This window comes from Tachysurus vachellii, chromosome 2, assembly GCF_030014155.1.
Source record: "Tachysurus vachellii isolate PV-2020 chromosome 2, HZAU_Pvac_v1, whole genome shotgun sequence".
In the NCBI taxonomy this organism is placed as follows: domain Eukaryota; kingdom Metazoa; phylum Chordata; class Actinopteri; order Siluriformes; family Bagridae; genus Tachysurus; species Tachysurus vachellii.
Window position 1 is genome coordinate 10,364,750 of NC_083461.1, and position 27,626 is coordinate 10,392,375.

A 27,626-nucleotide genomic window follows, 5' to 3' on the forward strand; every position below is an offset into this window, starting at 1 on the left:
TCATGACAGTCTGCAATCATTTGAGATATAAAAGATTTGACAAGCATTGCATTTTTGACAGATGTTTATAGTCCCTCACTTGCAGTGACTTGGAAAAAAAAGCACTCAGAGGGAGAGCTCGGGTTTCAGAAATGTTTAGTTGATTTTTTTTAATGGATGGAGAGAGAAAAAATGGCAGAGCAGAGAATCTTGTCATTGTTATAGTTGTCACTGTAGGGAGGTAAGGTCTGCTCCCACTACCCTTCAACCCAGACTGCAGAGTAGAGCAGCTTTTATGTCTCAGTTGTCTGGTCCCCTGTCTGACATATCTGCCTGGTTTATTCTGACACCTAAAATTGTCACAGTATGAAATCCGTGACACGGTAGGCACCAATGCGAAACTTAATAACAATTACCAGACTCACTGAACCGTATGTATCAAATCCAAAAGGCCAAAACCACTAATCCTATGTAGAAAAAGAAAGCAATGCTGATGCAATAGTGTTCAATAAGTCATGCTACCTCAATAAGTCATGCTACCAAGTAACTACCTTATTTCGATCATCCATACACACTACAGCTAAAAAAAGGTCTAGACTTGTTCAGTAATGATGTACAATATATTCTTCCAGAGTCCTCAGACTGTCTCACTTCAGAGTTTGAGATACTCAAATAAACGTGTTATGTAAAAAAATCTAAATAAAAAAAATGTTTGCAAATTTACAGAAATGGATAAAATACACAAAATTGCATAATAAATGTAATAAAATATATACTAGTCTATGATTTTGGAAGCAAAGAATAAAGGCCTTAAATAGGAAATCCATATAAGGAAATACAATTTAAATGTCATAATGGCTGGCCAATCCAAATCCTCTGAGATATTTGTTAAAAGCTGGTAAGTGTGTACCCTTATGATGCCACTATGTTCAGCTGATGTATCATGAGCAGCAGTTTGAAAAGTGAAGTGGCTGGCATAGTGTATGTCCCGGAAAGGACGCGCTAGCCTTCAGTCTCCTTAATTCATAGCTGTTTTGTGGCAGGGGTGAGCAAGCTAGTGGGTAGGAACTAGCCAATGACCAAACAGGATGATCTGCATGTGAAACCTTTACTACTGAAACCTACCAACCAGATATTAACTGCTTTCAGGCCTAACAGTGACCAAATTCTTAATTTGTTCATTTATATAAAGTCAGAAAACATCTATAGTCCAGTCTGTTATAAAAAAGCAAGACTTGTTTTTTAAGCTTGGCACATTATAAAATGAATAATTCCTGTCGACAAACGTTAAATCCGTCAAATATCATCCTTATTATTAAACTTCTCAGGATTCAATAAACTATCCAATTTCCATATTTCCAATTTGACAGGTTGTAGGAATCTAAATTTATTCCAGACCCTTTTTTCCACTTGAGCACATTGCATCCACTTATCATGAAGAGGAAAGAAGAGAGAGTGAGAGAGGGAGAGAGAGAGAGAGAGAGAGAGAGAGAGAGAGAGAGAGAGAGAGAGAGAGAGAGAGAGAAAGTGAGTGAGAGAGTGAGTGAGTGAGAGAGTGAGTGAGTGAGAGAACTCATTTTCACCTAAAGTTAAAGAGCTAACATTTCATCTCTCCATTTCATTAATATATACCAAAGACATGAATATGGATTACTGCAAACATTGTGAAGGAAAACTGCTTCACAAACAGGTGAGATACATTCAAGAGGGAAAAAGCTTGATAAAAGCTTGGTTAATTATACGATAGAGGAAAAAAACGTAAAATAAATACTTTAAATAAAAATAGAGAATAGAGAGAGAGAGAGAGAGAGAGAGAGAGAGAGAGAGAAATAGAGAGTCTAAGCTCTTGGTGACACCATGAACCATATCAGAATAGAGAAAATAGAGCAACTAAGATTTTATTCGTTAGCTGTACTCTTATGTGTTCACGGTGTCACCAAGAGATTAGACTCTCTATTTTTATGCTGGTGTCTGATCTGGCAAAAATATTATTATTTTAATTATTTTTATTTATTATTATTATTATTATTATTATTATTATTATTATTATTAGTAGTAGTAGTAGTAGTAGTAGTAGTAGTATGTTCATTCGCTTTTTGTGCAGTTTCAGAATGTCCTCACTTTAACTACTCTACAAAAGAGTAACTTAACAAAAGAGAGAAGAAAACAAAAATCTGAATGAAAGATTAATTAACTGATTTAAATTTGTACTGGTATTCTTCAAGTACACTATGTTAAAAACATCAGATGAATAATCTTAGAAACATAATGCAGTGTCTATTATTTAAGTACCGGTGACTAATTTTTGGCCTCATTGGCAAAAGGTCAGAGAGGCAACATTTAGAATTTTGGAGAGAGTGGAATGTTCAAGGTGAACACTAAAGGACAGCGAGAGAGAGAGAGAGAGAGAGAGAGAGTGTGAGAGAGAGTGTGTGTGTGTGTGTGTGAGAGAGAGAGAGAGAGGGAGAGAGAGAGTGTGTGTGTGAGAGAGAGAGAGAGAGAGAGAGAGAGAGAGAGCCCATAATTTGCAGGTGATATTTCTCGACTACAAAATTCAGAGACTCTATTCACACTACCTAGTGAATTGTTTTCGTTTACAGCCATTAAACAGTCATTTTCAACCTTACACGTCTCAAATACTTATTCCAAACACAGGAAAAAATAGATTCAGTCTAAAAAAAATCACATCTAAACCTGGATTATAAATAGGTGAGAATATAAGAACATATCTAGATCAAATAACAAAAAAACAGTTAGAATGAATTAGCCATTTTATTTTTTAGGGGAAATTAAGTGAATTCATAGAAAACACCACTGACATTCCAGTTCCAATCATGACTCAAGTCTGGGTTTTATGTTAGCTATTCTTTTAATATGCCCCTGTCTAATGCACCTGATTTACAGCTAATGGTCTCTGGCACAGTTTCTTGAGAACAGAATGAGCACAAATTATCCCTGTCCAAGGTGTCTGAGCACTAGTCAACCTGATTTAGTGATCCTATCCAAACTAGACATATGATCAGACCCATAGCCAGTGGCAGTCTGAACATCTACAGCTTCATATTAAAGACATGATTGGTTATATATTTTAAAAGATGGCAGCTTATGCAAACCTTCTGTACATGCTATTTAAAATTTTGAAACACCAGATTCAATTAGTTATGACTCTTTTTTTATTCGACTCACTACCTATAGTTTCTATAGAGTGTGGTATTTTTATTTTGCTAAATGCCTTAACTTCCTTGTTGTCTGGGACTACCAGATTTTGTTTAAGCGGTTCTGACAGAATTAATTTGCTGTCTTAAATGATCTATTAGTGTAGCAGGCACTGGGCAGAACATGAAGTCAGGCTGCAACAGTCCAGTTATAGTGCAGAACAACTCACCAATCCCTCTAAGCATCAGCCTTACTGCTAGAGCAATAGCTTAATTGCCATGCCAGTGATTTAATGACAAACAGCTTTCCATTTTAATAAGGGGTTAACAGCAGCCAGTCCTTGTTATTACATGTAGATATGCATTACGCAATGCACACTTATTTCAATTATGATAAGTTTATCAGACTGCCAGAAATGTAATTGGCAGCTTATTTCTAGAGTTGACATCTGGAGTGGCAACTATTAAATTATTAGAGTGTAATCAGCAAACCAATTATGTAAATGATGAGAAAAAAACAGCAAAGGTGAACAGTGCACACTTTGGTTCTCTTTCTTTGTTCTTCCTTTAAAGAAACGTGTAAGCAGGTGAATCCAAATATTTCTCACTCCCTCACTCACTTTCTACCGCTTATCCGAACTACCTCGGGTCACGGGGAGCCTGTGCCTATCTCAGGCGTCATTGGGATTCAAGGCAGGATGCACCCTGGACGGAGTGCCAACCCATCGCAGGGCACACACACACTCTCATTCACTCGCATCCAAATATTTTATACATTCAAATTCCTGTTTATACACTCAAACCTACAATTTCTCAATAACCTAATTATAAATCGATAAAGTCGATGTATATGTAGCAAACAGCACCGGTCATAGAAAGTAAATGGAAGTAAAGCTCCTGAATATAATTCAACAAATATCTATAAAATCTCTTCATTATGAGAATTATAAAAGTCTATGTTCTAGGACTGAATATAAATAAAGGTATAAAGGTCAAAAGACAAAAATGGCCCCATAAATGTCAAATTGAGAGAATAATAATCTCAAAGTGTCTTCTATTAAACAATTTCTCTGTTCCCTTCGAGACAGCAAGCTGGAGATTAATGAGTACCAAAGTGCCCCAGGGGTATAGCGTGGAACTGACCGCTATATATTTGGCAGGTCATGAAGAATAGAGAATTGGCAGAGTTCAGTACCCTATAGGGACACTCCCTCGTCCACGCTGCAAGCCTAATGTCACCTTCATCAAAGGTAGCTAAGAGAATGATTTAAATATGAATTCGTTTCAATGCAGTTTTACAAAGAAACATTCAAATACTTGAATTTATATGTGCTTTGTGCTTTGTGCAGAATGCAAATTTGACATATTTACCATTCTATTGCCTGTCAGTCTCACTCTCTTCTAATCTTTTTGTTTGGGGTTTTAATTCAAAGCCTTCATGCGCAATGATAAATGAGTTCATTTGATATATTTTCTTATCACTTATAAGCCTGTATTTCTAGTTTACATATGGCACTCAAAAGAGCACCTATGTGGAAAATATTTGGCAGGTTTACGGATTGTAATAGACGTCAGTCATCATTATCCACCTCTAAGTGTATTAAAATGAATCTAAATGGAAACTTTGTGTGAATGTGTTATTTGTCTATATATGAATTTTCAAAGGTCAAAATTGTGACAGTAGGTTATATAGCATTCATTTATGAAGCAGTCTTTAAATATTAACTCTACCAGAGGAAACAGTAATGAATCACAGTATCACATTGTTACTTGTTCTAAAACAATAAATAATGTGAAAATAATCCCTTAAATTTGGCTGATAACAAGCTTTATTCTAGGAAGACAAATGACAAGGCAATGCGATATCGCCTGCTCTACTCAAGAGAGATTTATTTATGCTGATATAGAATAACCAAGGTCAGACTTACTCATGATGAAATTGAAACAGACGTGTAAGCTAAACTAAGGTGTTGTTTTGATGCTGGTCTACTCCCTCTGTCTCAAGGGCCATCATCATTTGGGTGCCTGAGATACGGTTCTCCATCACAGCTACCACCGTGCATCAATTCACCATTCTATTCACTGCCTATTGTCTGCTTTGTGTTGATCATCGAATGTCCAGGGATTTAATTTTATTTTTTTCAGGTTATTCTGAATTGAAAATTGTAAAAAAAAAAAAAATTAAAAAAAAAAATTAAAAATCAACACCACAGTTACACATCGTATCATATTGCAGAACTGGTGGATCAATCTACTGATGTAGGATATTTGGACCAGAAGCACACTTCTGTCTGTCTGGGAGAAGAACTGAATCGATTCCAGGAAAAGGCTTCAAGCTAACAATAGCTACTGAGTGCAAAAGTTCAACAAATTATACAGTCAAAGAAAGAAGCTCGAAGCTACAGATTGGAAGGTTCAGAGATCAAACTTGGGTTTGATAGGCCTGCAGGTAATACAGCTCAACATACTTTCATGTGTGAGTCAACAGGAAAAGAAGTAGGGAGTAAATGTGAAGGCAAATTGCATCATAATTGAACTAACATCCTCCCACATTGTTAACCTTCATCAACTCAAGATAATCTCCATCCACCTTCCATCTACCTTCCATGTTGCACTATTACTCACTTTACTTGTTATTTCCGTTGGTTTCAGTTGACTACACAAGTGTAATGTCACAATAGTCTGGGCTTTATTTAACATTTTAGCCTCAATATTGTTTTTGAACATTGATTTGTCCACCCTGTGTCTATACACCAACCACACATAAGCATAAGCACATACTGTATAACATTTAACACCTATCAAATACTCTAAACTTATAGAAGGTCTACTGCTTCTTTCCCAAAGAATTTCTCTAAGAATTCCCAATTTCTCTATGACTACTTCTGGTCTGCTGATTGGTGACACTCTAAGATATATCTGAGTCTTTCCATTGCTGCATTTACAAAAGTCACAGAAACATACAGTATACATTTATATCTAAAGCTTCAAACAGGGATTTTTTTACTTCACTAAATAAGATGTTTAGACTACTGCATGCATAATATAATCCACAACCAGGAGGAACTGACTGCATAAATGCTGAACCTATGGACTGACATATACGTCTGCAACATTTCCGCTATTTGCTGAGAACTATTTTCAGGACATGTCAGGATGTTAAAGTTCAAATTTAAGCAAGAATTTATTGTGCATGTTGAATCAGTCTTAAAATAAATCTACCAGAAAATGCATTTTCCAACAAACCACCAGTTTCTTTACTGGTTATGTGCTCAGTTCAATGGGAGTGGAAATATAAAAACATGTGGTAGTGTTGATAAGTCAAGGAGCTTTGAAGAATTTCTCCTTAAGTTTTCATAGCGTTTCAGTTCAGCTGAGCCACCTCGGATGCAGACAGAGGTTATCGTTGACAAAAGCAGCAGAGGAAGTCTTTTAAAATCTCAAGATGTGCTTCACTTCTGCCCCACTATTACAGCATCCCAGTCCCTCCCCCACCCTCTCTCTCTCTCTCTCTCTCTCTCTCTCTCTCTCACTCTACCTCTCTCTCTGTTAGGAGAAGATAGAACTACTCCAATCTGAAGTGGCAGTAGGAGCTGTTTCTCATCTCCAGGCCAACCCTGTACTTTGAAACACACATCATAGTTTAAGGCTTCTTGCATTTTTAAACTGTTGATATATAAATTATGATATACAGTTTGCCAAAAGTCAACACATTAATTTGTGTAAAGTTTGCTGATATACTGTACAATAAGGTCCTGTTTTTCTTTTAGTCCCTTATATTGACTTATTTAGTCCCTTATATTTGACTTATTTTTTTTTAAATGTCCAATTTAACCCACATTAGTCTTGTCTTTGTAGGCCAAGGTTTCTGTCAAGGTTCTTTCTGTAAGTTTCTTTTGGCTTCTCTGTTTTCCTTCCCTACCCAAAAACATGTGGTTGGATTGACTTCATTGTCTCTAGTTGTGAATGACTGTGTGACTGTGTGACTTCCATCCCATTCAAGTTGAATTCCTGCCTTATGCCCAGGAAAGCCCAGCTCCACCAGGATAAAGTAGTTACCAAAGATGGATGGATGGGTGGACGGATGGAGGAATAATTTAACACTTCTAATTCAATTTATCAAACATGTAGAAATATATGCATAATTGGTCTAAATAATTAGGGGTGTAGTAAAATGGCAGTATTTTTTTCAAATAATAATATCAAATATAAATATTAAATATAGAATTAAATATAAAATTAGTAGATTGTCGCTGCAGACATCTCGTCTAAACATAATACCGCCTATTATATCTAGAGAAATTTATTTTTTAAGTTTTGCTTACTTTGGTCTGTAGTGTACTCATACAGATTAAAAAAAACTCCAGCTAAAAAATATGTAAAATAAGAATAAACTATGATCTGAGATACAGTATGATAACATGGGTATGCAATTGGCAAAAGAGGCACTGATTCGAGGGAACATGAGCCCCAGTTATTCAGACTTGATTTGGTTAATGGGTTTTTCTGGAGTGGAAAGAAGCCTAAATTACACGACATCTCACATATTTCCTGATTTTACCTCCTCAACTGTAAAAGATACGAGACAGGCCAAAATGACCGGAGTGTATGAGTGGTACAGTATGGTACACTCGTCTATGCTATCAACACCTTACTGGAATTGTCTGTGTATGCGGTGCCAAGAGGTGAATGGCTCTAAGGAATAGTGCTGGATCCTCAAGGCACAGCTAATTTTGGACTTCTATCATATCTAATCAGTTTATCCAGTTCTGTCTTCAGGGTTACCCTCTTGAGTCTGTGTCATCCTGTCATCCCACAGCTGAGGGGAATGTGCACCAAAAGGATATGTACATCTTAAGCCTTGATCCTCATTTTGCCCACACTGCTCTGAGTTTCCAGCCCATTTGTTGCCAGTTGTTCCAGAGCGTTTTTGTTTTGTGTGTTTGGTTTCATCATGCATGATTACTTGCTTTTGTACTGGATTATATTTCACACTGTCTACTGCTTGTTTGTCAGTTCTTTTATCAGGTATTAGTTTAAGAAATACTTCACACTAGGCTATTTGCATTCTGACTGAAATGACAAGAGTATCTGTGAACACTAGTAATGACACTCTTCACTCTTCATCACTCTTGAATCTGAGCATACCCTAGCCTGTAGGGTGTCTGAAGATAGCCTGACCTGGTAGTAAAAATACTGACAGCAAAAAAAAATCGCTTAACAATTATCTCCTTCATTTCCACTGTCCTATATAAGGCAGCAAAAGAATGCACAAATCAGCATATGCAAAGTTATGGAATAATATTTACTGCAAAAATCCACAGTACTTGTGCAATAATTCCAGGTGAATCCAGAGTTTTTTATTAGACAATGAGTAAATAAATGAACCATACTAGTAACATCTAAATCTAAAAAAATCTTTTTTTAAAGATGTCCAGCTTTCTATTTTCTATTATTTTTTATATCACCATTTTAAAAATGCAGTTCACTCACGTTCAGCCTAATGGCCCGTTGATGTCAGTGCTGAATTCAAATTCTATTAAGGATAGGACAGGCATAATGACATTTAAGACCCAAAGTACCTTGTGGCGGCCAGTCTGACCTATTAGGAAATTATTACATCTATCCAAATGAGAACCCTGATCCAAAGAAACTCAGAAAGACATCAGCTGATTACCTTTTAATTTGATTATAGGAATTTAATGAGAAAATCGTTTCATTAACAATGATCAGAGCAAAATAAAGGGTAATATTCAAACTATTTTATCCATCTGCTGCCTGGTTGTTGGAAGCCTGTCTGGCTGCTCCTTGATGGGGTCAAAAAGGAAACGAATAAAACGAAATATGGCCTATGCGACATTAAACCCTGCGCTAAAAGGGAAAAAAAAAAAAAACTGAAGAAAATCAGCATTATATGCCTGAGGCTCACTGTGATATATTAGTGCTATATTACACTGCCAGTCTTTTTATCCGTTTAGTGCTCCAAACATTTGGATCTGTATTCGCCTTTAAGCCTAAAGTGGGTGAGACCTTAACCAGAGTTCTTTTATTATCATTATTATAGTATTTTTTTTTTTTAATGAAAGTTCCCAAAGATAGAACTGTCAGTAGTGTCAGCATGGAGTTCTGGCTCTAACCATTCCTCAATCTCAGCTACATCACAAAAGTTCATCATCGGCTCAGAGATGCGTGACGGATATTTTTTTCTTCCTGTTAGTGTTTAACAAATTAAATTGGTTCTCTTTCCAAAAATAATCCCTAATCCCTGTCCTAATGAACATCTCCTACATGTCCTGTACATGACCTTGCCTTTCTGGCAACCTTTTGAAATCACACACAGACACACACAGACACACAGACACACACACACACACACACACACACACACAAAATCAATAGTGCACTTCCTTCATATCTGTATTTATATCTATATTTGAACAGCTGCTCAGTCTGTAATGTAATGTACTCATGTTTATTCTTATTCCTGTGATATATAATAAAAAATTTTTCATCACTGATTATTCAAACTATGATTCAGTCTGTTTTCCGACCCTAAGGAATGTTACAGAGAGCACACCCGATAAGTGTCTCAGTGATAGAACTGCTACAACAGCTGCTTATCTGCTCCCAGTAACAGTGACCATCAGGAGAAAAAGCTTCTGATATAGCAAGCCTATCAATCTCAAAAAAATGTTTTTTGAAACCATTTTGTGATGTCAATACCACAGTTCTTTTTATTATTACTTGTATATCTTGAGTAACATATCAGCCAAACTCAATTCTAGTCTTTAGATTGATTCTATTTGTAACTATGAAATGAAAAGGTACCCAATTTGAAAGAATGTCCAGATCTAAATGGTTTTGGCAATAAATGACACAATAAACTCGGTATTCCTTCAAAAATTGCAAATTGCCATGCGTACCCAGTAACACATAGACAGACAGTAAACTATAACACTTCTCCCTTTACAAACGTTACAGTTGGTCACAACTTTTTTTATTATGTGTACTTCCTCTATTGCAGCGTGTATTGTCTTGCACTGTTTGACACGAATGAGCGCTTTCTATAGTGAAGCTACTACTTTTTTGTCTCTTATTTTTGTACTGCTATGTTTTTCATGTGTTTTATTGGTGAGAGCTGTAAGAAATCCTTTAATTATGTTGTGATGCACTGATCTATAATGCCAATAAAGTTGAAAAGTTAATTAATATTATTACACGTTGAATTGTATTGAAATAATTCGTTAATTGTCCATCTTGACAGGATTTCCATTTTGCATCTTTACAGCCCCGTGACCCTCGGTAGTTCGGATAAGAGGTAGACGATGAGCGAGCATCTTTAGAGCTGTTGTTCTTTGAACTTTCCTTTAAATGGGCAGTGAATAATGAAGTTAGGACCAGGCACTGAATAGGTGATTGATGAATAGTTGTAACCTGCAATACCCTGCAAAAAATGTGCTTTTTAACTGGAATTTGTGACCTTGTGAAGCGTGTACTACGATTAGATTAAAAAAAAAAAAAAATTGTTTAATCAGCACTTTTTCAAACTCATTGTAAAGGTTTGAATTACTGGTCTAGCGAAGGTCATGCTATTCAGAAATGTAAGTCTGCCCTTACATCAGCTGTCAAAATACCAGTATAGCGTTCACCACATTTTCTTTTATGACCGATAATCAAATGAATCTATTTATTTAATTGCAATTAAAACAAATCCTGGTAACATTCATGTAAAAGCATTTCTCCACCACTTGATGACATCAGTCCCATGTGAATGGATCTGGAAAGTCAGCAAAGGACTTGGTCTTGCTGTAATTTAAGAGGCCATTCTGCCTTTGTAATTACATTAATGAGGCATCCATGGTGCAATGGCAGACATAATGGGATTTTAAATACGTATTGATCAACACGTCACGCCAGGTTTCTTTTCCTCCCTTTTTGTAATCAGGGTCATCAGGGGCAGGACCACATCTGGAAAGCTACTTCCCCAGAAAATAGATTCACAATGCGCAAATTTATCATCATTATTTAGAAAAGACACAAGAAATGATGTCTATAAGACTGCGACACAAATACAAGTGAGACTTTTTGGGAAACTACACCGTTTTAGTAGAGCTTCTCATTTACACATGCACAAAGAAGACAATCCAGAGGATTTGCTATAAATACCAAATTTGTTGCTATTTCCTATTCCACTTTGTCAATTATGCTTAAAGAATTCTGCTGTGAAGATGGTGCACTCGCGTCTGTGAACCATACAGGGCCTGGAGCAGAGTTACAGCTTCAGAACCACTTCATCTAAAATGGCAGCAATTAGAGGTGCCAGCCCTCTACATGCCACCCAAGTTACGACACATCTTTCATCTACCCCTGAGCAAGTTAACATAAGAACGATGGAAATACAAGCTGCAGTGAGCAGACAAGCCCAATCTGTCAGAAACACACTCCACCTTTGCTGCTCACTGCATATTTTAATGGAAATTTGGAGTTCATTCACCTAATGATGCATAAATCTGATGCTTTATGAATTCAAGGGCAGAGGGCAGACGCTTAAGCTGATTATTGAAGGTGACCTGTTCACATAAATGGGGAGATCGCTTCTCTGGCTAGAAGCAAGGACACTAAAAGATGACCCTCTTAAGCCTGTTTAGAGAATACCTTTGAGTCACGCAGATATGGCTCAGAAATATAACAGTAGTAAATCATAACTACAGCGTATGCTGCAAAAATGACATTTGTGCAAATCCAGTTATATTTTTCTTGGTCAGGCAAACCTTTCATTATTAATTCTAAGGTCAGAAGAAAAATGTTTTTTTAACATCAAAACACAACTCCGCTGAACTAGTGGCTGTAGTATTGTTGATGCTTGGCTATCGCAGGTAAAGCTAATGAAAGGTATATTATAAAACTTTGGCCATTTGTGTTATTTAGGGTTTGGTTTAGCTATAGGTTCAGTTTAGAAATTCTGTCAGTTTTTTATATTGAAACTTGTAATAAATTATTGTTAAATAATATGCTTGAGTGTCCTTCTAATATTTTCATTGGGACACATGATAAAACATACAGAATTAAAGAAATAAACCCCACAAATAAACATTTGAAAACTCTTATATCTTTAGCAAAAATAAATAAAGACTATGAAAAAAATGAAAAGAAAAAATCAATTAAAGACATAAAATTTAATTCAGTTCAATCAAATTCAATTCAATTATAGGCAGAATGAGTTCATACCCAGCGAGCAGAGGATACTAACACGCACCATTTCACTCCATTTTACACACTGATGAGGACCAATCTCCAAGAAAAAAAACCTTCTAGGAAAATAAGAATTACCAAAATTTCAAATGCCAACACAATTGCGTTCGGATGCTTTAAGGGAAGCTTTATTTTTAAGCTCTACATCACCCATGGGCAGTAGAAAACTGAAGACAGACTGGTGGCCTGAACATAAAGTCTAAAAGACCATGAACTCTGTATTAGCCAGCCAAAGGCAGGAGCAGCCAAGCTCAAATAAAAGACATAAAGTGCACCTACCTGCTTCACCAGGCACAGCATTTTACTCTCTCACATCCATATAAATGACATAGTTGAGATTTAGCCATGTGTGAGAGTGTGTGTTGTGCCCTAGTGCTGAGTAAAGGCAGTGAGGTCTAGCATGCAGTGGCTCTGACGAGGGCACCCACAGTGAAAGAAGAGTGAGCAGCAGGGTCAGTAATGTGTTGACTTACCTCAGCAGGAACACGCTCTTCAAAGTGGCAGTTCATTATCACAGGATAAAAATAGCACCGCTAAATAAAATCCATGTCAATTCTTTTAGGATTATAAGAAGGTGGTGAAAGTTCGAGGAAAATCTAATAAATTGCTATGAAAATCTTTGGTGGAAAACCCTTACCTGTTCATAAGATGTGAAAACAAACAGTGACGTATGTATTTCAGTTTAATCCGTCTCGAAGATTTCATTTAAATGATTTACACGAAATTGTCTATTATTATTATTATTATTATTATTATTATTATTATTATTATTATTATTATATAGAAAACAAAAAAAATAGTGCATGGTATATCATTCATATACATTATCACCATTTTTATTATTTGGTGACGTTCAGTAAATCAGATGTAATGAGAAATTCACTAAAATTCACTAAACAATATATAATAGAATTTAATAATAGGACTGAATTTGTACAATAACTGTATAAGCTGCCGTTTGTTGTGTTGGTTGTTCCCTGCTTAAACTCGCTTCTCTCTCTGGTGTGTCAGTCGTGTTTATTCTAATATTCTTTACTGAACACGACAGATCTCACCCTAACCTGAAGCTGAGTGAATACCCATTTTGCATTTTCCCCGAGCATCCAGGCATAAACATTTCCACAGCAGTACACACCTACCTTCCAGCCCACTGGGCATACTGTCACGACATCACACATCACACAATAAATCAGAGCAACTCAGAATACCCAGAAGAAAAAAAAAACCCACACAAAGTGTAGATGCATGTATAAAGCCACAGATACAGGAATATACATGAAAAGCTTAGAGCAAAAGCTAATCATACCATGAAATATATTATGGTAAAAAAAACATTATGTACCTTTACTTTTACCTAGGATATTGACATAATGGTTCCGTGAAGAGAAATTCCAGAGAGATACAGGGGCGATACAAAGGAGAGGAAAGAAGCAACTGTAAGAGTCACGAACTTATGTAAGATTTAGAATAAGGATATGAAAGGTTAACATTTGACCTAGCTCCATGCATTAAGGGCTCAGGAGAGGAGGCAGGCAGAAGAGACGGAAGCTTCCAGATGAGGAACATGCCGAGACTTGATGGCGCGAGAGATGGAGGGAAAGCATGAATATTAAACAGAGAGCTAATGCTTTCCTGCTTTGCATCTTGAGAATACATGCTAGCACATTTATAAAGAACAAACAAACCCTCGAGAGATGTTCTTCAATCTCCAGCCCAACCAACATGTTCAAAGCATTATTTTTCTTTATGAAAATGAGGTTGGCAAGCAACAATGGAATAGCAATCATTTGCAGACGACTGAAAAAGAAAAGAAATAATAAATAAACTCAAAGAAATACCACAGTAGAGGATTGGAAAGAGAGAAATTAATAAATAAATCAAAAAGACCAAACCATCCATTGAGTCAGTGCCAAGCCGGAAAGAAAGCAGGCCCAGTAGATCCCTACCAGCAGTGACGCGATTTGAGGAGGAATCAGCACAAAGAGCGAAAGAGGCAGAGGAATGATGGAGGAAAGGGTGGGTAATGGCAGCAAAAAGGGTGGATATAGGAATAAAACTCATACCTTGGTCGCCCATCATCAGGTGCGCAAGACCTTAAGGGAAGACAAGAGCACAGTCAGCACAGAGAACGGGATCATGTGGAAGCTTTCTGTCACATTGACATGCAGGCATCTTGTGAAAGCAGGATGCCTGAGCTGTGAGGCCTGGGGTGTGTTACAATCTCAAGGAACGAAGGAGGGGAGGTGTGAGGAGGAGAGTGGCTGTGTTTGGAAAGCTAAAAAAAGAATAAGCATTTCCTCAACCTGACGGTTGTGATGCTTTATCTGTCACATTTGTAAGGGACAAATCTATAAAAGAATCAGTTTTTGTTGTCAGAGGTCAAACATTCCCTCCAGCTAGTCAACCTTTCCCAGAAATATGATTATGGAATTCTGACAAATAACAATATTATCATGACTAGACACCTGAAGATATTTATACATACTTAAATAGGACTTAAACATCCCTAGTAAGTGTTGTACACAGGAATAAAATAAACTCAAATGATATTTATTTCAGCAAAATAAAAACATGAGTCTATCAGTCATCGGATATCTACGTCTAAAATGAAAACCAGCAGTTCCCATTTCATCTTTCACAAAATATCACCTGTAAATTGTGCCCTTTCCTATATACATAAAAGATTCAATACCTTCAAAGGAATGAATTACAATAGAGCACATATTTTACCCGTCTAGACTCTAAACGGAGTGTTTGAACCACCAGCCGGGAATATAAAATATGATTTGTCCCCAGTACTTACCCTCTGTCCCTGAAGCACATGATACTTTTTTTTTTTTTTTTTTAAGGAAAATTGACAGCATTTTGCTTGCTTTGAATTTCTGAGTGCATTTTTTATTGCATGCATTTGGGAGTATAACATCTATCTCTTTGAGAGCTACTAGAAGAGATAAAAACAGAGCCTCTTAATGCAGAGGCAGGTTTAGGTTGGTGGAATTTGGACACACTAAGCAGGAACTGACTTTCTCTTATTTTGTTCCTCATATGTTAGAAAACACAGGACAGAGGCCAATTCCTGGGCATTCTGACCGAAACCAACATTTAGCAATGGACATAAAGATAAAGATGAAAGGAAATGTTTATACCTTTTACCTTCTAATTAACCTCCAAGACGATTCCGGTCCCCAATAGGCAAACAATGGATTCACTTACCGTTCTTGAGCCCCCATAGTGATTAAAAAAAATTACATTCAGCATATTTCAGGAAGAAAAGATTGAGATATGGAAATAGAGAGAAGTATATGGCAAAGGGGACTTGAGAATGAAAAGAGAATAGAAGTGTGTAGGTGTACCCACCTCCAACGTAGACCTCTTCTGGAGGACCGGCCGAGGCGTGGAGAGAAAGAGGAAGACATTGATTAAGAGGCATGCAGGCTAGAAGGTGGCCCAACCTTGAGGACTACCGAAGCTACATGCGTCTTATCATCCTGTGCAAATGCCTAAGCCAAAACAAATGCTGCCATGAAGGATAAACCACACGATCTCATTTCCTTGAGTCTCCAATATCCGATTCTAACTTTGAATAAGGTCCAGACTCTTAACTGTCATTAGCGTATTGAACTCATTGAACATTCAACCAGGGAGACTTTTTTCATTGCTTGCCCAATTACAGTTTGTCTGTTGAAATACTCTTGCTTTTTCCTGTCGTGTCCTTTTTGCTATTCCCATACTTCCTCATCTCAGCAGCTGGGCTCCATTAGCAGTAGGGAATGTGCTCTTGTTGTCTTTGCACCCGTGTGCATAATAACACTGCTTTCACACCCAGGAAGCTCCACATTTCAATATAAATGTAGAAATTCAGTCAAATTCAAAACAAACACAAGCCAAATCTGAAATAAGTCTTCCTGGTTGAAATAATTTTGGTAAAAAAATCTTAGTAAAAGAATGTTTCTAATGCAAATTAACCATGTATTGAAACTGTACTATGTCAGAGAGCATGCACAAACATGCAAGAAGTTAAAGACTTGAATACAAAACTCGAGTGATCAATTTGTCATGATTACCTCTTAATATTTCAGAATTAATTCAAAAACTCTCGCTGTAAATGCAGCTTTAATGCATAATAAATTGGAATCAATTCATGTTTATTCAAGATAAATATTTTCAAAAGGACTTTGAAGGAAAAAGCCATCTAAAAGCAGAACATTCTGAATGATTTCTAGAGAATAATTTGCTTAGTAGTAAGCCATGCATAAGCTAGATAAAGAAAAAAGGTGATGCAGCATACACCTACTAAGAGAAAACAAATCTGGTCAGTCAGTTCAGTAATAATAAAATGTACAGTACCTGTACTGTGATGGATTACTGCATATACAGTAGTCATCATAAGAACTAATGTTTTCTGACTATATTTAACCTTATATTTCCTTCTCTAATGAATGTACATTACCTTGAGAATAGAGACAGTCATGCTTTCTTTCAACACAAGCCACTGTTTCCTTGGGCCAGCCTGATTCTGGGCAGGCCCTGTGATCCAAGTCTCCCTAAAATGTCACGTCTATCATCTTGTAGTGTTTTTGAAAGCATCCAGGCCTACCTCTGTTGTTTTGCATCTCAAGGGGAACAATGACCCAAAACTTACCGCTGCAGTCTGCTCCGCTCGACCAAATACAAATTGCATGCACCAAAACTGCCACTAGAACAAAAATGCTGATGAATAAATGAATAATCAGAAACATAAAAGGTGCCATGGCGTAAATAATGACAAAGAAACTTGAAGCTGTTTAGGTGCTGCAGTGCAGGATGGAGTATGTTTTCGCAGACCTACACCTACTGTGTCCTCTTGTGACAGAGATTTTGAATAATGGGAATATCTTTGCAAAGTGACAATTGAATAATCGTTTTACGATAAATGATGTGTGCAAATTTAGGAAAAGGAATGCTACTATATTTAAGGGATGAACACAGAGAACTAATAAAAACCAGACATCCTTTACAGTGTGCTGTATTGATTTTATGTTCGTATCCACCCTTTGCCTGGACCACTACTACCTAAGTGGGGCCATTATCTCTTTTACAATAGGTTCATAAAGCTCATTGTACATCGCTAATCCTATTTTCACTTGCATCTATATGAAAGAGAACAGCGGTTCCTCTCTGAACCTTTGTGGCAGGTCTACGCTGTCTTGACTAGCATATCAGGATTATGTAGCTTCACTCTAATACTGCAGAATCCAAGCAGAGCGAGAGACGTGTAGGCTCTCATCAAACTGACAGCCTGTTTAGAGTGCTGTCCATGCAAAGTGCTGTGATTTAAGGGTAAAGGACAAGATTTACACACAGAGAGCACAAGCATATACAATGGCTCCAGTGTGATTGTGTGCTTGAGCAGGCATGGTGCAAACACTTTGTGACGCATGGACATACAGTGCCCTGTGTAAGTGACTACAGCTTCTCATTTGTGTGTTTTTCAGACTGTCAGAGTGCGTTATTCTCAAACATACATAGTCACTGTATGTTGCCCCCTAAGGCAAGACATTCTGTTACTGAAATAACTGTTGCTACACTTTATCCGTTATTGGCTCAGTGGGTAGGACTCTGGACTGGTCCAAATCATGGCACTGCCAAGCTGCCACTGTTGGGTCCTTGAGCAATACTCTTAACCCTCATCTACTCAGATAAACTGTAAGTCACGTTGCCAAATGAGTAAATGTAAATGAACAAATGAACAGCTATGGCAACTATAATCTACTATAAATATAGTACTACTATACATATGTTAGTGTAAATATACTGCACCCACTAGTCTTTTACTAATATTGTAAGATCCGTTATAATTATCCTGATTACACAGACATACTAGAGGATTTAACTCTCCATAGTAGAATGTTTTCACTCACCATAGTATCAGAAACTAGAGTACAAACATATAACTATAAACACTCATCACAATTACGTGCCAAAAATAACCCAAAAATATAAAGCCTTTGCTATAACTGACTGATTTTCATCATTCATTTCAGCCATTTTCATCCATCAACTAATCTAATCCCAAGTGAAGCCATTCATGTGACTGTGTTTACAGTATGTTCTCTAATACCCTCGTTCACTATCACTGAGAGATTAGAGAGGCTTAGTCTGTGTGCTTTAGATACCAACTTTAGAAAAAATCTCTTTCTGCTATGTATCTGTCTGACTGCAAATCATAGTATTCAGTGAATAAAGTTTAACCTCACTGAGATTCTGAATGAGAATATTACAATATTAATAATACAGAATTACCTCTAATTGGTACTTTTGAATATAACACTAAATGAACGAGATGTTGATATCTACTAGTTTCATTCAGGTCCAAGAGTCATTTGTCTTGACAGCGTAAATATTTATTCGGTAGTGTTTATTTCGCTGATCACTGAGCAGACTCATTTATAAGACCTTGGACTTCTGAAAGGTTGTGAGTTCAAATTCCAACACATCCATGCAGCCCACGGTTGAATCTGGGAGCAAGGCTTTTAAACCTCAAATGCTCAGTTGATTTGGAGTAAGATAAAAATGTTAGCTAAATACATCATTCTAACCAAAAAGATTCAGTCTAGGGATACCTTCAATGCTTGCACTCTTGACATCTCTCTATTTGAAAGGTGGCAAATCTCTGAGCTAGAAATACCTCAGGTGGGATTTATATGCAGAGTAAAATAACCTTTCATTCGGGCTGGTCTCATTGCGCAAGTGCAAAATTGCTTCAATCCCTAAATAAGCACAAACAACACAGCTTATGTAGCCTTAAAATATGACATATTACCTCTCTAAACCCTTCCAATCTGTAAAACCGTCATGATGTTTAAACAAAGCAGATAAGAGCTGAATTATCAAACTGCTGCCTGAACAAATAATCACTGGTTAAACTATTCACAACCAAATGCTCCATGCATATCAAACACTGCAGGTTTCTAACAGCCTTCTTAAACACATTAGATGAATAAAACGTGCTGATGAGAGGCAGCTTACATGCCCATATAATACATATCTTTATGGCAATTACATTTGAATAAGAAAGAAGTGAAAAGCATAAGTAGTAGTCATTAATTATAAACAAATGTCCTAATAAACCCCTTGTTCCCAGCATTCCCAGCAGCACAAAAAATATCTTATTAAGTGTAATACTGTTATTCTCTCCAGTGTGGGCTGTCTTTCCCACTGTGAGCCCAATACCTGCCTCACTAAAGAATATCATTACCACAACTGCCTGTCGAGAGCATGACTGAGCATTTGTACATTGAGATCGGAAACATTAAATGCACACACCACCTATTTTCTTCCGTACTGTGCACAGAACCAGACAATCCACCTGGTGGCCTCTGAATGATGCCTTTGCCTATAAGTATGAAAACCATCATTACTCCATAGGAGGTGGAGGAAACAGACGCTTTCTCCTTCTTCTCTATCAGCTCAAGGCCCTTGCATCAATAATTAATAACCAAAGGAAGGACAGAATAAGTATAGAGATGCGTTAAAAGACATAGAGTCATTTAATGAATGTTTTACTCCTGCATCTTTATCACTAGGAATAAAGTATAATGTATTTCTGTTCTCTTTCCTAGCTTGAAAAGCATGCTAACAATAGCAACAATGGCCCATCCTATTCCTATATTGTACAAGATGAAGGAAAAGGTGATACTATTCTTATGGTTCTTTGGCATCATCTAAGCCAATCTTTCAATCTGTAATGAGGTATGACTCTAATATTCCGAGAGCTCTTGGTGTGCCATTAACTAAGGCATTTGCATTTCAATTTGAAGATTTAAAGCATAGTTTAATGACACTGAAATATCTCTCAAATTAAATCATCACTACTCTTTAACGATTCATTCATTCAGTTATTCATTCAGTACTAAAAGCAGCCACTATTGTCAGCCATATGGATTATTCTTTGCATTACGCAAAGACCAAATGCTGGGTCTCAAAAAGCAAAACTGAACACTGAATAATTTTGTGAATCATGATTTTACTGTCAGTCTCAAGGTAGTTTGTGCTATGTGTACAAAATGCTTATGTGTCATCCCACATTGTGTGTCACAGTGTGGTATGCAAATTTTCCCTAACACACCCAATTTCACCAGCACATCCTCCCTTTATTATGCTGATGAAGCTCCAATACCATGCTGAGAGCTCAAAATACCCTTTACAGCAACATCAAATTGTACTTTCATTTTCAGAGAACAATCCTTTCACAGAAGAAGCGCATGTACAGTCCCCATTCTGGATTACTAGGCCAAAATTTACACTGTGGGTATGTAGTTTCCTTGGCAACATAGCATGTCGCAAGCCTGAGACACAACCGATATGGAAGCCATCAACAGAGAGGATTGCCCAAAAGGAAAAACAGAAGATGGAACAAATTTCGAAAGTGTAATTGGAAGCCAAAGAGGGACAATAACTGGACACCAACCAGAACAGCCTAAAAACACTGAAAAGTCTACAGAAATGTTAACCATAATAATACTAATAACCAAAGGAGGGACAGAACAAGGACAGCGATTTGATAAAAGACAGGGAGTCATTTTATAAATGTTTTACTCCAGTATCTTTTTCACTGGGAATTATGTTATATGGGTTTTTTTTTTTTTGTTTGTTCTCTTTTCCAGCTTTAGAACTTTCCATATACTGTATATTATGTCAATTATTTTACTGCATCAACTTTTTTTTGGATTTATGTGCATTATTGTGTGTGATACTGAGGGATTATTTCCACTGTATCTTCATATTTCCTGCTAAATATTCATTTCCATATACTAGATCTATGTGTGACATTTCGTTATTGAATTCTAAGAATCATTGGTAATCAATTTGATAATAACGTCTTAAGAATTATGAACACTCTGCAGAAGCCGTAGCAACAAAAATGCTTATTGCTCTTAACAATGGTCTTTAGTGCTGATCTAAACATGTGATGTAACATGAACAATGGCCACAGTGAAGGCCTGAAACAAACATGATGTTACATGCACTTCTGTCAGAGGTACTAGTGCAAATGTATTAAAAACAAAATAAAGAAAAGGGCTATGTCGGGGCAAACAAAAGACAACAATATAAGAATAATAATTTCAATAATATAACAATGGCTCTTACCTTCACTGCAGTCTTTCCCTTGGAACCCTGTTTCGGAGCAGTCACAGATGGGTTCGTCGTTGACAATGCTGCACACTCCCCCATTCAGGCAAACATGGTCTGCTTCACAAATGTCACTGTTGATCCCCTCACTACCAATTATCGTCGGCTCCGAACTGTTCACCTTCAAATTGGTTATCCATCCTTTGTATGGAACCTGATCTTTGATGGACGCAGACGTGAGCCTCAGGGCTACTGATCGCAGTTCTGGAGGTATCCCCCCTAAGAATAAATGACTGAAAACAGTCATGTCCCTTCTTTTAGACTTCACTTCCACCCACTTGATTTCTTCATCCACAATTAAAGTGGTGTTTTTGAAATTCCTGCGCACCGTAACTGCATGCCAGCGGCTGTCATTGACCGCAGTATCGGAGAGTACAGTAGCGGGCTCGGCACAGAAGATTGAGAAGCGCAGACTGAGTCTACCGTTATGAAGCAAAAGTTCCAAGAAGTCACAGAATCCCTCGTCGTCAAAGTACACTAAAAGTCCATGTGAGCTTTTTGTTTTCATGTTGAAACTCATCTCGCTTTCGCAGCAAGCATTCCACATTGGAAACCTCGCCCACTGGCCTTCAGCACCAGTGAACTCCATGCTAGCCCCTATGTCAACCAGGCAACAAACCAGCATGCCTATCCAAATTATATGCACACTACTGCGCATAGAGAAGATCATGGTGAATTCAAAAAAGTGATAACAAGACTAATCTAAAATGGTATATAATTAATTGTTTTAGTTTTACAGTCTTAAAACTGAAATGAGTTCTTTGTGACAGCTACAAATTCGTGCTAATTTTCCTTTACTCATTGTTCTAAAAAAAAAAACAAAAAAAAAAAAACAGAAGGCTTGCGTTTTGGATAATCGTAGTGAATGTAAACAGCGTATAACTGGAGTATTAGCCACTGTAATCAATTCTAAATTCAAATTCTAAATAAATCTACTAAAAATGTAGGCAGATTTGAAATTCCTTAAATGGAATATTAACAGACTGTAGTTGAGCGTTTATCAAGATATCCATCACAGGAAGTGACATATATACACGGGGCTTTCAAGTAAATTAGGCCACCATGGGTCAAATAAATAGATTAACTAATAGTCATTGTGTTGGCCAAGTATCATGCAAATAAGAAAAAAGAAACTTTTCAAAGTGAGGTTAAAATTCAGGCCCCTGTAGGGCCTTCAGTGCTCACAATCTCGCTAATCACATCCAGTTTGTCATACTGATCCGCAATCTGAAAAGAATAAGAAACAAACTTCTTAAAATAAATTCTTTAAATTTAGAAATAGAATATTTATGACACATGTATGGAAAACACTCAGGAAAAGAGCACAGCACTTAAAATTAAATAATGGTATGACTAACAATGATAAATAATTACCAGCCAACATTTAGTTCATTTATGAAATAAAATCTTATTTTTTGAATAGTTTAACCAATGAAAAAAGTTTAACACATTAAAATTTGTAGTGTTAACTAAAGCTGCTTAGGAGCTCAGGAGTTTCTATACCACAAACCCCTAAAGTCTGTACTCTACACTCTACACCCCACAGTCTGTATTCTATACTCCGCACTCCACAATCTATACCCTACACCCCATAGTCTATACTCTACACCCCACAGTCTGTACTCTATACTCTGCACTCCACAATCTATACCCTACACCCCGCAGTCTACACTCTACACCCCACAGTCTGTACTCTATACTCTACACCCCACAGTCTGTACTCTACACCCCACAATCTGTACTCTATACTCTACACCCCACAGTCTACACTCTACACCCCACAGTCTGTACTCTATACTCTGCACTCCACAATCTATACCCTACACCCCGCAGTCTACACTCTACACCCCAAAGTCTGTACTCTATACTCTACACCCCACAGTCTGTACTCTATACTCTGCACTCCACAATCTATACCCTACACCCCACAGTCTGTACTCTACACCCCACAATCTGTACTCTATACCCTACACCCCACAGTCTACACTCTACACCCCAGTCTGTACTCTATACTCTACACTCCACAGTCTATACTCTACACTCTACACACCACAGTCTACACTCTACACCCCACAGTCTATACTCTACACTCTACACCACACAGTCTATACTCTACACTCTACACCCCACAGTCTACACTCTACACCCCACAGTCTATACTCTACACTCTACACCCCACAGTCTACACTCTACACCCCACAGTCTACACTCTACACCACACAGTCTATACTCTACACTCTACACCCCACAGTCTATACTCTACACTCTACACCCCACAGTCTACACTCTACACTCTACACCCCACAGTCTACACTCTACACCACACAGTCTATACTCTACACTCTACACCCCACAGTCTATACTCTACACCACACAGTCTATACTCTACACTCTACACCCCACAGTCTACACTCTACACCACACAGTCTATACTCTACACTCTACACCCCACAGTCTACACTCTACACCACACAGTCTATACTCTACACTCTACACCCCACAGTCTACACTCTACACCACACAGTCTATACTCTACACTCTACACCCCACAATCTATACTCTACACCACACAGTCTATACTCTACACTCTACACCCCACAGTCTACACTCTACACCACACAGTCTATACTCTACACTCTACACCCCACAGTCTACACTCTACACCACACAGTCTATACTCTACACTCTACACCCCACAGTCTACACTCTACACCACACAGTCTATACTCTACACTCTACACCCCACAGTCTACACTCTACACCACACAGTCTATACTCTACACTCTACACCCCACAGTCTATACTCTACACTCTACACCCCACAGTCTACACTCTACACCCCACAGTCTATACTCTACACTCTACACCCCACAGTCTATACGCTTTTGGTATTTGGTATTTGGTATTTTTTGGTCATTTAATTGTCTTAAATTCACTTTTGTATAAAGGCTCCTCAGAATTAACATTAATTGTTTAATTTTAATCGTTTTAAATAAAAATAAATTAAACAAAACAGCTTTCCATTTAACACTGCTTTTTAACATAGCCTACCTAGTTAATAAAACTATGTTAATAATACACATAGCTGTGAAGTAACGTTCACACGATTATTGATTGTCTGTGAGTTTTCAGGTTTGCTATTAATTTTTTTTTTTACAGTTACCTTTAAAAAGTACAAAAAAAAACATGATATATGCTGCAAAGGACAAAATGGGCAAATGTGTTAGCTCCTAATGCAATTATACTCAGCATATAATGAGAGATTCCAAATGCGTCACTGCTACGTCTCTCTCTCTCTCTCTCTCTCTCTCTCTCTCTCTCTCTCTCTCTCTCTCTCTCTCTCTCTCTCTCTCTCTGTCTCTCTCTCTTACGGAAAAATCCACTAGTGAAAAGGAAAGCTTGATAGACTCCAGGGGCTTTGTGCCATACAGGTTGCTTAGAGATTCTGCTTCACCTTTAACTTAGTGCCACTTTTTTCCTCGCGCGTTATAGCAGTAGAAAAACGTTCAGACAGAGCAATACGCTGGAAACAGTGTACATTTAGTATTATATTATTGAAGGAAACTAAACTAGTGTAGAATCTTAGAAAACATTACGCCACCTCTAGTAACTATGGTAACCTCTAGTGGCGCACTGTATTGTCTGTTATTTAGTATGGCAGTGTATCCTGTTTTCTAACAACTAAAGCTAGATGTTTCAATTTTGCGTCGTATCCGGATATTTCTTGGGTGTTCTGGTCAAACCTCGATCGTTTGGACACAGCGCGCGTTAGTGCGTGCGCGCATGTGTGTTTGTCTCCCCGTTTAAGTCCCGCATAACGGCACCGCATGCTGTCCTGCCCTCGGGCTGTCCGTCACCGCCTCCCAGCCAATCATTACGCGCTTTAATTCCCGTGTGTACTGTGTCAGGTTTACACGGCGGCTGTTTAGCGAGATCAGAGTCCAGTCTTTCCGATGGCTCTCATAAAGCATAGGACGCGCCATTAGACACACACGAGACGCCTTAACTCTGTTAGAAACAGCAGTAATGTCCGTGTGCACTGGTGACGAAGTGGTTATACATGTAGGATTTAAATACGTGTTTGATTAAATGTAACAAACGAAACAGGGCATTTTTCTCACATATCATTACGGAAACGCGTGTGATCCAAAATTCTCACTGAATTGCGTCATGCACACGTTATGAAGCGTCTCTGAAAATAACCTCTATACAAATCAGAACCGGGTGTTGTAAATGTCTCAGATGTTCTGATTGAAATCAGTGCAGGTGGATTAGTCACATCTACATCTTTAGGTGAAAGAGAGTGCAAAGCCCTGAATCTCTCAGCCTGCCTCTGTCTAGGAGCTGCTGCTGTACGATAGATAACAAATGATGGAGAGCAGGGAAATATATGGTTTCGTCAATTAATGCGCAAAACTACACATGTCGGTCGTAAAAAACCCACTGTAAAGTGAGGATTGGAATCCATACAAGCCAGAGTTCATAAAACACAGATCTGACACTACTCAGCCATGCGTTTGGCTGGATGGAGATCGGAGACTACATTTCTCTAGAGAAAGCACAGTGCTGAAAAACAACTGCACACAACCTGAGACAAATGCAAACGGAAGTGCTCTTTACCTTGAGACAAAGTCCATCGTGTGATCCTTTGCTCTGCCAGCTTCAGCGACGAGGCGTGTAGATCTCCGCATAAATCTGGATTGTTGTCTGTGTTCGTTTTGTTTTTAATTTGGCAGAAAAATACCACAGCTTCGGAAACGCAAAAGAAATCAGAGAGGCGCAATTTTGTATGCGGCTCCCCCTAAAAGTGCAGATGGATTTAGATATTTAGAGCCAATAATACCGCATTAGAATCGTGTACAAAACAGTTAATTCGGTATAAAATTATTTACACTTCGCACGGATGTAAAAGAGAAGATCCCGCACGGTGTTTTGCGGTCGAGGTGTTTTCTCAGCCGAGCTTCGCCAGGCACCGTCAGCACACGGAGACATGCAGTCACGTGATCTGCTCCATTAGAGTTCTGATGGAGGTGGGCGGGGTCGGAAAGCTGGGAGGGGCGTGGTTGCTGCAGCACCACGGACAGCGCCGAGAATATTGTCTACCAGCTCAGGCGTGTCCAGTGTTTCATGGTTTCTTTTTGTTTTGTTTTTTTCCCTCATCATCCTTTTTTTTTTTTTTTTCTTTTTTTGCAGAAGGATGATTTGAAAAAACTTGTTATTAGGGGGAAAAAATCATAATGTTTGAATTACCTGGCAAGAAAGTAAAAACTACATCTGGAGTTTAATTAGGGGCCTCTACAGGAGCTGTCGTGATGTGCAATGAAATATCTGGCATAGTAAAGAGTTGAAAATGTTTTAGTGGAAATCAATTGAGGTCATTATGTAGGGTAGGTCTGACTGTCACTGGTGCAACTATTCACCTCTTATCTTTTTACATATCAATACATGCTTTATGGGGCATGAGGTCTTGTTTTGTAAGTTTTCACTGTTTCTATAGACACATAAGCAACATTGAAGTAACAAATGACCAGTGATAGCAGAGAAAAGGTGATAGAAAGGTCATAAAGCAAGTTTTAATAATACTCTCACTCAAGTTTTAATAATACAATATTTTCAGTTCACAAAATGTTCTGATCCTTACTTTAAAGTCCATTCAAAGCCCCACATACATACAAAATATAGTATTTTTGGTAAATCTTCACAGTTTTGTCTTTTTTGTAATTTGATAATAATTTATTGATTAAAACATAATCTGTGCCAGTTCTGGGCTAATATTTCTATCTATACAGTCTCCGTCAAAGTACACATGGGAATTAAAGCATGTGTAATGATAATGAAAGCACATGTAACTGTTTAAATATGATTATTCTGCACTTGAACAAACAAGCTTGGCTACCTTCCTTTATCTTCTAGATAAAGGATATCTTCTAGATAATAGGATAAATAAGTGTCTCATATCTCTTGCAAAAACAACAGGCTGTATTATCAGAGTCCATTGGTTTACTCAGCTGTTTGAATGTGGGCTTTACTTTGCTGGTTTTGCCATTAGCTGCCATTGTTCTGATGCAC

General features: G+C 37.7%; 1 protein-coding gene across 8 annotated transcripts in view; it reads right to left on the minus strand.

The window, feature by feature from the left end:
• nrxn1a (neurexin 1a) overlaps positions 1 to 26,558 on the minus strand; it is a 153,732-nt gene extending 127,174 nt beyond the window's left edge. For 3 of the 8 annotated variants that reach the window (XM_060896331.1, XM_060896306.1, XM_060896338.1), the window contains exons 1-4: positions 26,178 to 26,544; positions 21,516 to 22,784; positions 15,744 to 15,761; positions 14,450 to 14,479 (exon numbers count right to left, since the gene is read on the minus strand). In XM_060896331.1, coding sequence (XP_060752314.1) covers positions 14,450 to 14,479; positions 15,744 to 15,761; positions 21,516 to 22,227 — 760 coding nt within the window. In that variant the 5' untranslated portion in view covers positions 22,228 to 22,784; positions 26,178 to 26,544. Of the gene's footprint in view, positions 1 to 14,449; positions 14,480 to 15,743; positions 15,762 to 21,515; positions 22,785 to 26,177 lie in introns of all 8 variants that reach the window. The other 5 variants (XM_060896289.1, XM_060896280.1, XM_060896297.1 and 2 more) reach the window with 5 other exon arrangements.
• Positions 26,559 to 27,626: the final 1,068 nt, after the last annotated feature.